Below are 13524 nucleotides of genomic sequence, written 5' to 3' on the forward strand. Positions count from 1 at the left end.
GTGTTTGTTATGTGTATTTTGCCTGTATTAAATAATAATTATTTTAAAAAAGAAATAGCAGGCTTTGACTTTAAGTTCATACTGATGTAGATGGGTGAATACACATTATCATACTCTTTTTTTATTAATTTATGTCTTTTGCCTTGACAGCATGTTGAGATAGAGGTCTATTTACAAACTATAAGTCTTCATATTATTAAGTCTTGCCATATGATCTTGTCATTTTTAAAAAAGGGTCAGAATTAGCAAAATGCATCTGAGTCTGGATTATAAAGAAGAAGATTAGAAAATATCTATAATTCTAATGTCAAAGAAAAATTAATTTAATGACTTATCTCAATACCAGTATTCATCCAGCAGATGTCCCCACCACACAGCCACACCATGTCCACCCCTTCCTCACTGTCTCCAGGGGTCCTTCTATATGGGACTGATGCAGGGGGACAAGACACAGTTTCATTTTCCATATAATGTTGTCCGGAAGTTGTCTAAATTATAAATAACGCGTGAAGCAATTACTAGTTTCATTGTCACTTTTAATCACCCACCAGACAGACAGGTTAGTTCAGTTTAACAACAAAACATTTGAGTCCCTGCTAAAAAGTCCCCAGTGTGCGATTATTGGAGGGTCTGTCATAATAAAAACTTCTTGCCTTAATATTAAACTGTTTGAGGCAATGTCCATTGAGTTCATTTATCAATAACATTTTCTTGGGAATACTGATTTTGTGTATGTCTGTGTGACCCAGGCGTGGATTAAACAGCCATAAAACCGTGTAAAGTTAGTCATAATTAAGAAGACTCATATTATGCCATTATAGCGGAAGTCATGCATTGTGCCTTCGAAATAAAAGCATAAATAAGTGGAGGGGCAGAGCTACACAAAGTTTGTTGCTCAGTAGTTTCAGATATGTGCGGTAAAATGTCTTGTGGGTACAAAACTTGCGAACACTCAGTGGTAAAGGATATTCTAAACAAGCAAAAAGACAGATAATTAAATTTCTTTTTTTTCAAAGGTCTTTTTATTTATTGTCAATAATCAATAGAACAGTCACTATACAGGGAAAGTTAATTTTGTTTTTCTGAACGACACTCACCTGTGACACAACACATCAATCAATCAATCATACCTGACAACAACATACACACAGACAGCCACAGCTGGCCACAAAGGACCTAACTGATTCTCAATCATGGATACATACATTCAAATTGTAGAGAATACAACACAGGGAGAGTATCCACATATAAGTCATGAAATAATAATAAAAAGAAGAGAAAAAAATTAAAATATGTATACATATATATACATATATATATATATGTGTGTGTATGTGTATATAAATGTGTGTGTGTGTGTGTGTGTGTGTATATATACCTACATACATACACACACACACACACACACATATATACACGTACACACATATACATATACACACATAGACACATATACATATATATATATATATATATATATATATACATATACACATAGACACATATACATACAGTATATATATATATATATATATATATACACATACACATACACATACCTACATATACACACACATATATACACATATATACACGTATACACATATACATATATACACATACACATATATACATATACATACAGTATATATAAATATATAGATACACATACACATACACACACATATATACACATAAATACACATACACACGTACACACATACATATACACACATACACACATGCATATATATACATATACATATACATATATATACATACACATACGCATACATACACATACATACATACACACATATACATACATACATACATACATACATACATAGATATATATATTAAAAAATAATTCAATTTAATTGAAATATTTGTGGCAACCATGCCCACTAAGAGCTTTACTTTGAAAGTGACTAACGGAAGTTGTAACCATGACGCTGTTGACTTGCCGCTCCGTCTCGTGCTGAGCAGCGCTCTTCCCACAGTAACTCAGTAACAGTGTGAATGTGTGTGTGTCGTCTGTTACCACCTGCACTTCATCGGCTACAACAGGTGAGAACTCTCCTCTCTTTAGTAACTTATTTATTCGGAACAAGCTAACTGAGAGATACGACCTCAATTTATATAAAATAGTTGGCGTTAAAGACGTAAAAGACGTGTGTTTGTGGGACTTTGCGTGGCCGGGAGTCGGAACACCTTTGACAGCTGACAAGTTAGCAACGAGGAGAGGCTCAATGTACTGGAGGGAATCCAACATTCATGTTGTTTTACTCATAAAGCAAACAGTATAAAAAGGTAATGTTAATGTATAATAACTTTTAACGAACCGTTAGTGTCTTCTTGTAAATTCGGTTTATACGTTATTCACCATACAGGACCTCATTTTAAAACAATCTCAACTTTTAGCAACCACTCAAGTTGAGCATTTTGGAGGTTGGATGTAGAAGAATAAGTTAGAAACATTGAGGTGTAAGGATATGTTGTGGATTTGATTAAATTTGATGTATGCCGAATTTACAAGCACACCTTAATGATTTCTTAAAGGTCTTAAAATTTGTCCAAATTGATGTGTACCTTTGCTGACAAGCAAAGTGGAATTAAATTGTCGGATTTGAGAATGGGGTTTGGTCTGAAATTGTTACAAGGAAATTTGTGCTCCACTGTTGAGCATTTTAACCAGTTATGAAGACCTTAAATTCTTTTTTTAAGAAGTCAAATGTCAATGTCAATTTAGTAAATTTGGCATATACACTAGTATCCACCATACAGGACCTTATTAAAAGAAATCTCAACTTTTAGCAATGGTTTCACCCTTCTCATTACCATCGGTGTGTATGTTGGTGGAAACCTTGAGGTGTTACTGATATGTTACTGCAGATTTGTGGATTTGATGTATGCCGAATTTACAAGCAACAGTAATATTTTTTTAAAAGTTCTTTAAAGTTGTCATAATTGATGTGTACCTTTTGCTGGCAAGTAAAGTGGGATTAGATTGTCAGAGTCGTGAATGGGGTTTGGTTCTGAAATCGTGAGGAAAGGAAATTTGTGCTCCCAAGACATACTATTGAACTTTTTAACCAGTTATGAAGACCTTAAATCCTATTTTTAAGAAGTTAAATATCAATGAAAAGAAATTTAGTTTTTTTATTTATTAAATAATTTCACTTGGTTGATTAAAGTAAATATTTTCAGACAGCTCATGGAACTGTGGGATTTATCAAGGGCTTTCTTACATGTGTGGCACCTGTCACTCATGATTCATTGAGAAAGTCACCCATTGCCACCGAACCCCATTTAACTACTTCTCTATCCATTGGCATTTAGGCTAACAAGCCCATTTTGGACTCCTTGTTTACATTCTGGCTCCTGTCAGTGAAGGGCTGTGCAGTGGTTTACTGCCTGGCAAGGTGCCGGGCTAGTTTTAGATCATGTGTCAGTGCAAAGACATGCATTGGCATCTGCTGTTGGGCTACGCTGCTGCGTGATCACACAGTAGTCCGGAGGAATAACGGAACTATCCGTCTAACAGCCCTAAATAGGCTGGAAGACAAGATAGTCTACCTCGTGTGTTTGACTTGCAAAGTGTTCCCCAAGCGCAACACAGACTATGAATTCAAACTCGACCAAAGACAAAAGCCTGCTGCTGAAACAGATTATTTACTTGAGGGGGGTTTGGCATTTCTGTTGGGATGTCAAGGAGAATAAAAATGCTTCTGAGGTCTGCTAAACAAATACAGCTGACTTTTTAAAAATCTCAAAACTTCTGGATGCTGCACTATCTCTTCCAAGATTGCCTCTTAGCTTGATAGTCCTTTTGTTTTTCACACAGAATGGACTCTACTGTTTTAATTGGATGCTGTGGGGACTGTTTTTTTTACACTTTAACCCTCAATAGACCCGTTTTTGTCTTTTTTAGGGAGGTACAGGCGGTCTGTAGGGGGAGATAGCAGGTCAACAGTAGATGTCACATAGAAGTGGTGCACATCATCTGAAAGCTGGGAACCTGAGGAGTAATCTGAGATGCAGCTCAGCACTGTGTGTCAAGTGGTTCTAGTCATCAATCGGATATAAACATGAATTGATTAATTCAAATAAATTTAGAAAGTGTTTAAGGGCTTACAACATAATGATATAAGTATGTAATGGCCATTCCCATGGTATATTATATATCATAAGCATTTTGAGGTTGATACCATTTGTTACACAGATTTGGTGCTAAATTTAACCATTTTTTACCCTTGAGAATTGATAAAAATGATCAATAATCCCTCCAAAATACCACATTAAGTCATCAACACTTCGAGGAACACCATAGAAAAAGCCATGCTGTGATTTGGTATCAAAAGCTTTTGACAGTTGGAGATTTCTGCAAGAATTGCATTTTTTGACGATTGAATGGCGAGCACTTCTGTTCTGGAAACTGCTCAGAAACCCCCTTATTGTCATTCTAGCTAGGAAAGCCATCCATCTTCCATGCTCTAGGTCTGTAGTTTGTGGTTGTAAACTTTCATGAGGCTGTGATTATGCTAGAGGTCACCACAGGTCATTTTTTACAGTGAGGTCAAGTTTAAAAAAATGGTCTCACTACAATGAAATGGCTACTATGGAGACTAACATCATCACACATGAATACAGTTGGGTTCATTGGATCCACAACAGTCTCAGCTTTACAGTGATACCCAATTTATGTAATTCAAGACTGTTTATGGACCCCAGTATGCAGAAATATTCAAACACACTATTTGGCGAAAATAACAAATTAATACTGCATGCAAAAAATTGTTTGTTTTTTGCCCCAAACTGCATGTGATTATCATAAAGTGGGCATGTCTGTAAAGGGGAGACTCGTGGGTAGCCATAGAACCCATTTTCATTCACATATGTTGAGGTCAGAGGTCAAAGGACCCTTTTGAATATGGCCATGGAAATTTTTACTCAACAAAATTTAGCCTAACTTTGGATTTAACCTCGTTCCCGACAAGCTAGTATGACATGGTTGGTATTGATGGATTCTTTAGGTTTTTCTAGTTTCATGATATCTTCAGCTCCGAGCTCTAAAACTGAACCTGCTACAGCCTCTGAAAGGCAGTAAAGTCGGTCAGGATCGCGGGGTCTCAGAGAGAGTTAATACATTTCTCCTGGTTATTTTGTGTCCTCTTAGTGTTTCTTCACTTGCTGCCCCACGCGATTTGAGATTTCAGAGGCCTGTACTATGAAGTAGGATTTGGCGTTAGCGAGGTAACTTCAGTGTTAACCCTGGGTTTTCAGTCCTACGAATGTGGTTCACTTCTTACCGGGGTACATCGCCATGGTAACTGATGCTGAACAGCTAACCTGCTCCGGAGCAGGTTATGTTCCAGATAAGAGATCAACTCGTATAAAAGTACCGCCTACTGACTAATCAGAGCTCAGTGCTCGAATCGTATGGTAATATTACACACATATGAAGAAGTTTAAGTCATAATCCAGACTAAAAACAACACAGTTTAAACTGACTAATGTAGGAAGGACAGCTTGGCTGTATGCTGGGGGTGCTTTCCTCTTTTAATTATATTTTCATACTTATTTTTTAACTTCCTCTTGAGTCCGTTTCATACCGCCGGAGAGGGGGGGACGCAGCTGAAAGAAGGTTCAAATAGTCATACACGCTACATAACTAATACTGAGCATGGTTAGGTGTAATCCAGTCATCCGTAATACATTTACGATATTTAAGCTATTCATATCTAGACGACTATATCTGACTTTTGAGTGTTTTACACATCAGGAGTTTTTTCTTCTGCCAGCAGTCCTTCCTGCATTTGGCAGCTTCAACTGTGTTACTTTTAGCCGGGATTATGTGTTTAATTTCTTCGTATTTGTCTAATATAGTTTACTCTTTGTAACTTGTGCTGCTCTGCCTGTCTGTCTGCAAATCTGTAGACTTGTCCATGTTAGTGATTGGTCAGATGCTGCAAACAACTCCCCGTTCATGTGAACGCGCTCACATCCAGATTGAGAAACCCTGGGTTGATTTACCGAGTTGATAACCACCTTCGTAGGACCGCTTAGCGGGATCTGGTTTGTTAGGGTTAGTGAAGCCAGATAACGAGAAGATACCCTGGGTATGTTGAACTCACTTCGTAGTACAGGCCTCAGGCTAACTGGTTTTGTTTTGAAGCAGTACAGGTCAGCTTTGCCTCATCTTCCTCCTTGGAAAGAAAAATGCAGATGTTTTTCCAAAGACGTAAGCTGGCAGAACTCCAGACACGGTTTGGACTGAAACGATGCTTCCTTAAAGTTCAGGGAATGTTATCGATGGACGGAGGCCTTATTCCTGCACGGGAAGAGTAACAGATTAGCTGCACACTGATGAGGGACGGGACTTCCTGGAACTGAGTAAACAAACAAATGTTGGGTCAAGTTAAAGTCACATGCCTAGTCATTGTTTTTGGACTAATCCTGTTGGCATTCATCTATCAAAAAGGGTTTTGTTGATTGATATTAAGTCATAACACTTTACCTTGGCACTCATGCTGCTGAAGGGGGCAACTGGAACTAATAGTGATGCAACGATAAGTCGGTTCCCAGAAAATTCATCAATTCATTGTTATATAAGTAAAAATGACAAACATTTGCTGGCTTTCCGTTATTCCTCTAGTTTCCAAAATGTGAGAAATGCAGTTTTTTGCTGTTTTTTAATCATTATAAATGGAATATCTTTGTGTTTTAGAATGCAGTTCGGACAAAACAAGACATTTGAATGTGTCATCATAGGCGACTGGAAACTGTGATGGCCATTTTCCACACATTTCTGACATTTTATACACTAAATGGTTCATCGATTAATCACAAAAAACAAGTGACAGGTGTAATCGATAAAGTAGCTCTAACAACAGAACGTAGAACCAAAAACAAATTGGAACCCACTTGTAAAAAGCGTGGAGGAGAACTGGATACAGCGTTGGAGATGGAGCCCCGTTTAACAGAAGCAGCCATACAAGATCTTTACCCAATTAAAATAGTCCAAAATTGGCAAAACTATGATTTAAATCGAAACTAAGTGATCCAAGAATAAGTAAAGAAAAGTACAAATTTGAGCAAGCGTTCAGTGCCACAGCTCCTGTCAGCAACAAAGAAGTATTTAGGTTTAATACCCAGCCCTACACATTATACTGTATGGTAAAAAACGGCAGTGTCATAGTTATGGTAGTGCTACAAAGAGGCCACGTTTTGCATGGAATGTATTTTGCATATTATCTTAAATTGATTTCTGTCTTTTGCAGTGTGATGGCAGGTTGGGGTGCTGCTGCCTCCAGGTTGACAGAGACGGACTATGACCATACACTCAGCCCAGCATGCAACTAAACCTCTACTAGTCCTGCTGTAACTCCAGATCCAAGATCAGCACCAAACAGCCAGCACCCATCGGAGAGAATGGACCCAAACTCCAACAGCGAGAGGAAAAAGATATCCTGGACCAGTTCACCTGAGGCCCCTTCACTCTATTCACCAACATCACCTCATAGCCGGGATTCGGCAGCTACCTGTTAGCTTGCTGACAAATGTTTGCTGAAACTGTTCGCCTGAAGGAGCATTGAAAAAGACAAGAAACAATTCAGTGGTTAGGTGTGTAATCATGGGGAAAGAACAGGATCTGCTGGTGGCGGTGAAGACTGGAGATCTTCTGCTGGCGCACAAACTTCTCTCCAAAGTCAAATGCAACAAAACCAGTGAGTATGGAGCTAACAGGGGACAGAGGGATACATGGTTTTCTGTTATTACTAAGTGTTTGTTCTGTGCTCTGGGCCTGGGAGTGTTTCCACGATGAAATAGATAGCAGAGCCAGAGCTACCGCCATGGGAGGATGTCACTTCTTTAACCAAGAGAGTTTCTGTGCGATAACCACAAGATCAGGTTCAGCTGTCGACCACAAAACACAGCCCCCTCCAGCAGTCGGGTCAGGGACAATTTGGGACTAAGTGGATTCAAACTGCGGCACAACACAAGCTAATCTCCTAAACACAGACCCCTGCAGCTCGTGCGTCTCGCTGTGTGGGTTGCAGGGGTCTTTTCTTCTGCTCTCACATGTCCTTATCTGCGTAGATTCCAAGTCAGGCGACAAGCGAGCCCTCCGCAGCAACATTGTTGCAAATGACAGGGCTCTCCCTTATCCAAGCCTGGGGAAAGTTAAGGCCAAGCAGGCTGTGAAGTTGAAGACTCTCTTTGTGGCGTTATCTGTTCTGGGCTTTCATCAGTATGGCTGGCTGCTCAGTGACAAGCTCTGGGAACAAAGCTGGGGCTGTCAGGAAAAAGCCTGTTACACACTGCACACACACTACACAGACAGCGAGCGCCACTTGGCAGAGAATATTTAAAAAGTAATATTGTCTGCTTTTGTACTGCTGTGCGCCTCTGTTTGTGAGCAGCCAATGGCTGCCAAACTGGCTGGGAAAATGCGGCTGGGGAAAAGTGAATGAGTAATATCCTCTGCTGTTTTATAAACCGCCATCAAGGTACCCTTGAGTGAGGTACTCCATGTGTTGTGGAAGAGCAGCTCAGTCTTAATACAAATACCCAGCTTTAAAAAAAATATGTAGATAAATGCTTAAATATATACAAAATAAATATATAGATATTTTAATCAAATGAAAGAAGAAATACAGAAATAAAAAGTGAAACAAATACTTAAGAAAATTTATTACCAGATTAATTACCAATATTATTTATGCATTTAATTCTGTATTTATTTCAGCATGCATTTATATATTAATTCTTATATTTATTTATTTATGATTAAGTAATTTTTTAGTCCTCCATAGGAAAATAATTGTAAAGGCCTTTACACTCCGGGGGCGTGAGGAATGAACGACGTGAAAATGCGGAATACGTGTCTGCGAATATTATATGGGCTTTTATTGTGAAAAGTTAGAAGGGAGGGATTGGATCTGGTATGCGCTGCCTTTGTAAAGGTTGAAAGGAGTAATAAAGTTTGCTGTCTTGGTTTGGACTACGGCGCCTCTGTGGTCGTGTCTAGAAGGTAACCCATAAGTTACGAAAATGTGCAAAAACCCTGCGAGACTCGCTACCCGACGACCTATCATGACCTTAACCATTTGAGGTCAATGCCTAACCTCAACCATCTCGCGAGAGTTTCGCAACTTGTGGGTTAGCTTCTAGACACAACCAGCCTCTGTATTGTTTCATAGGCGCAACTCAATCCGTTCCGCACAATGTGATTGGTTGATGCCTTTATGTGCATTGCGAAAGCTCAGAAAAATGTACCTCATTCCGGGAAAAAAAAATGATGCCGCTTTTTTGCAGCGTAAAGGCCTTTGCAAACCAAATTTTTCGGATGATTAAAAATAAATACGACCTCACGTTGTGTCAATCACGTTTACACTCTGACTCCGAAACTTTCGTCCATCATTAAAGTTCTCGGAACAAGTTCTATTTTCTGCGTTTTTTCGCATCAGTCTAAAGGCGAAAGAGGGTTGTTTGACCACTCAGAGCCACCGTTAGAATGGCGTCTAATAAACATTCACTTTGTATCCCAGCACAAAGCACTTTACGATAAAGAAATGAAAGAATATAGAGATGCCGAATTTAATGATAGTTTGGAATTGGGGATGGTCGAGATTAGATGGCAGTGTTGTGCTCTAGGCAGCTAAACGATGGCTTCTTGCTAATATCATTCATTCATTAGCCCTGTTTGGGACTAGCGCTATCCATTGCACCCACGTAATTAATTCAGTTTTGTCTTGTACTGCACATTTTTTTTTTTCTGTGCCTAACGTTTTTTTATCGGATGACGGATTAAAAAAAGACCTTAATATTCATATTCTGTGTGAAAGTATTCATGACAAAAACAACAGTTAGAAAAAACATACTGACGTGCGAGAAAAACGCCACCGGTGTGTAAAGGCCTTAACTGTGTGAAATGAAGCGGGGTGTTTGTCAAAAAGACCATAGTTTACATGCTCAGTTGACTTTATTGACAAAGATATTGATGAAATTTGTGCAAGAAAGTGTGAAATTGTTGCTCAAATGGACAGAAAATGCCATTTGCCTGTGTATCTCTTAATCTCCCGCCGTCATACTGACTCCCACGCGCATGCACACGCTGCTTTCAACACCACTAATCCTCGAGGACCTTCGCAGAACTTTGTCAATGGTGTAATCATTTGTCACTTCAGTCATAGCCTGCAGTGTCTGACAGCAGTGCAGCAGATGCTGCAGCTGGCAGTGAGGGCTCTGCAGATGACCTCCACTGTCTCACATCCACGGAGCGGCCCTGTCAATAAGGGCTGATTGATCGGTTGGTTGGTAGTGACCTGCTTTGGAAGGTTTTTAAAACCAGCCACTCCAAAAATAGTTATGTACATATAAATAGAGTGTGTAATGTACTACCTGTTGATTATTTATATGACTTACTTATTAAAACTCTGAATTCTCTCATTAACTTCAAATGTGTCTGTAACAGGGAGACTCGTGGGTACCCATAAAACCCATTTTCAATCACATATCTTGAGGTCAGAGGTCAAGGGACCCCTTTGAAAAGGGCTATGCCAGTTTTTCCTCACCAAAATGACATTGTTGGTAACAATGGCAACCACAATAATGACGCATACATTGGGGCTGCACAATTAATCGAATATTAATAGCGATCACGATTTTAGCTTCTCACAATTAAATGAACATGATTGCCTGCGATATTGACGTTTAAAATGCGTGCTCCGCTCATGGAAAACTGCATATCACATTAAGCACTTCCTAAACTAACAGCCAGCCACCAGCTGGCGATCGAAATGTTATAGCTTCACTTTTGGGGAGCCGTCATGCCGCTGCGCACACACCCTACAACGGCAGCCCGTTAAAAATCTCTCCTGAATGTTGCGGCAGCAGTACAGAGTAGAAGGGTCATATACTGTATATTACTTGTTTTCCCGTCTGCTCTCTGGGCGCGGCTGGATCCTCGTATGCAGCGGTGCACCAGCTGCAGTGTATGAACACAACAGACAACTGAGTTCCCAGTTCACCCGTCCGGGAGCGTTATTGTAGCAGCCACGGTGCTGCGTGTGGTGTCGTGGACATGCGGTCTCTTTCTCCACCACACATTTAGTTTAGCAGGTTGTCAGCCGTGTGTCTGCCCGGCGTAACGATACTCTGTCGGAGCGGCGTAACTTTAGCGAGTGTTCAATCAAACTGTGTGTGTTTGTGCTACTTTAGCAGCTGTAGTGCTGGTGGTGGCTTTGTGCTCCCCGTAGTCACACACATAGGGTCTGTCAAGCGCCGCTTTTCTCATTTTACTGACAAGCCGCTCCTCTGAGTTTTTTAATTAATTGTTAATATTTCTTTTAACCGATTTAACCAATAAAATTCTTAATGTCGGTTAACGGTTAAAAGGTTAATTATTAACATCCCTATAATTATCATTTTGGCCATAATTGTGCGGCCCTAGTATACATAAAAGGGATATGACGCAATTGACAGGTGACCAAAATGAAACGGGCCGTTACCTTGAGCAAACCTTAATATGATTATACCTTAAAGTCATTTATCAAACAGAAATACCAAAAGTCCTCTGATTCCAGGTTGTCCTGTGTGAGGAATTACTGATTATCCCCGTTTTATATTGTGGTAAATTTAAATATTTTTGGATCTCGGACGGTCGGACAAAATAAATAACTAGAATATGCTACCTTGTGCTCATGGAAATTGTCATACAAAGCTTTTGCTTTTTAATCCATTATCAGTAATTTACCTAATCTTTACAATTTTACAAATGAAGTGGTTATGCAAAGGAGCCGCTTAGTTCCTGAGTTTAGTTCCTGGGTCTCCTTAGTTCCTCGCACTAATTGATCAAAAACAACTAATATGTTTAAAACAGGAGTTTTCTGACAATTCTGACACTGTTGGCCCTCCCTCAGACAAAATCAAGACTACTTCCCCCCCACCTAATGTTAAAGCTGTCTGGGAGGTGGCAGAGCAGACTTGCAGTGTCCCGAGGGGATTAGCGGTGGCACTGAGGCTGGCTGATGGACAGGGAGCTGAGATAGGAGGTTTCTTCTCCGATCAGCCATCTGCTGACATCAGGTTGGCTGCTCAGTCAATTTAAGTGGACTTACCACGGCCTGCCTCTTTTTGCTTAGGTGGTGCAAGCAAACGAATCAGGTGGACTCATTGTAGATAGATAGAGCGGTTACACAGAAGGCTGCAGCCTCTGTCCAGCTAGCTCTAAAATGCATTGTGTTGCATTTAGAGTTACAGCTTGACGTGTAAAGTCATCTCGCTCCGCTCACATACTCTTGACTGGGAGTGGACTGAAGTGGGTGTTGTTCGCCCCTCCCTGAATGGGGACCACAAGAGACTAGAGGTTCTTCAAAGGTCTTTGTGATTACAATGTCTTTTGTTGCAACACATGCTTTGCTTTCATCTTGACCCACGGCCCAACCCTCTACTCTGTCACGGTAAATGCGAGGCCTTTAGGTAATTCTCAACGGACAGATGGACAAACAGCCAAGACAAAAGGCAAAAAAGATCATATTTGAACATCTATTGTGTCAGCTATTTTGATCCGTACACAATATATTGATGACTCAGAACGTCACAAAAACACACAGGTAACAGTAGTAAGCCATGCTAAGGTTGTGGTTGTGATTAACACATCATAATCACATCACTATTACGATATTATCAGCTGAGTCCTAGTTGAATGCAGGCGAACAATATATCAAAATGATGTGTTCAGGCTGGCCCATACTAGTAGTAATTCCTCATATTTAAGAAGCTGGAACCAGAGAACGTTTGACATTTATGCTTGGAAAAACTACTTCAACTATTAACCAATTGACATAAGAGTTGGCAATTAGTCTTTCTGCCCATCAACTAATTGATTAATCAAGTATCAAGAGTATTGATTCGAATAATGTTTCAAGTCCACAGGAACTCTGCTGAGATTTGTTATGATAATTTTTTGTTATGAGACAGCTCTAAAGATCTGAAATCCTCACATCAGCTTCAACACCAGTGAAACTCATTGCTTTAAATTGGTAGTTCCCATTGGGAACTTACTTAAGAATTCTGTGCACACTTCAAAAACAGAAATTCACAATCCATACTGGTGGCGTTTTTTCTGTTATTGATGAATCATTAATGACCTTTCTGCAATAAGTTATACTTTCTAACATTCTTTAGAAAACTTAGGCCTGTTCACTGTAAGCATCTCTCTATTCACAGCTTGGTTTTGCAGATATATATCCCTGTACTGTTAACTTAATAGTGTTAAGTGTCATTTGAAGCTCTACTGGTGATCTCATTCATCATCAAATCATTATGCTTTAAGATGCCATTTCTTTTTTTTTTTAATGCCTCCGCACCGGCAATAGCCGTGGCCCCGAGGCATTATGTTTTCGGGTTGTCTGCCCGTCCGTCCGTCCGTCCGTCCGTCTGTCCGTCCATCCGTCCATCCATCCATCCCTCCATCCTTCCGTCCGTCCCATTCTCGTGAACACGATATCTCAGCAA

The 13524-nt window shown here is 39.8% G+C and overlaps 1 protein-coding gene across 4 annotated transcripts in view; it reads left to right on the top strand.

Moving 5' to 3' along the window:
* Nucleotides 1-1937: 1937 nt before the first annotated feature.
* Nucleotides 1938-13524, top strand: part of si:ch211-119c20.2 (caskin-2) — a 66741-nt gene continuing 55154 nt past the window's right edge. For 3 of the 4 annotated variants that reach the window (XM_037755228.1, XM_037755230.1, XM_037755232.1), the window contains exons 1-2: nt 1938-2070; nt 7284-7730. In XM_037755228.1, coding sequence (XP_037611156.1) covers nt 7637-7730 — 94 coding nt within the window. In that variant the 5' untranslated portion in view covers nt 1938-2070; nt 7284-7636. Of the gene's footprint in view, nt 2071-2142; nt 2314-7283; nt 7731-13524 lie in introns of those variants that run through there. The other variant, XM_037755229.1, reaches the window with a different exon arrangement.

The sequence above is a fragment of the Sebastes umbrosus genome, chromosome 20 (assembly GCF_015220745.1).
Source record: "Sebastes umbrosus isolate fSebUmb1 chromosome 20, fSebUmb1.pri, whole genome shotgun sequence".
Classification (NCBI taxonomy): Eukaryota; Metazoa; Chordata; class Actinopteri; order Perciformes; family Sebastidae; genus Sebastes; species Sebastes umbrosus.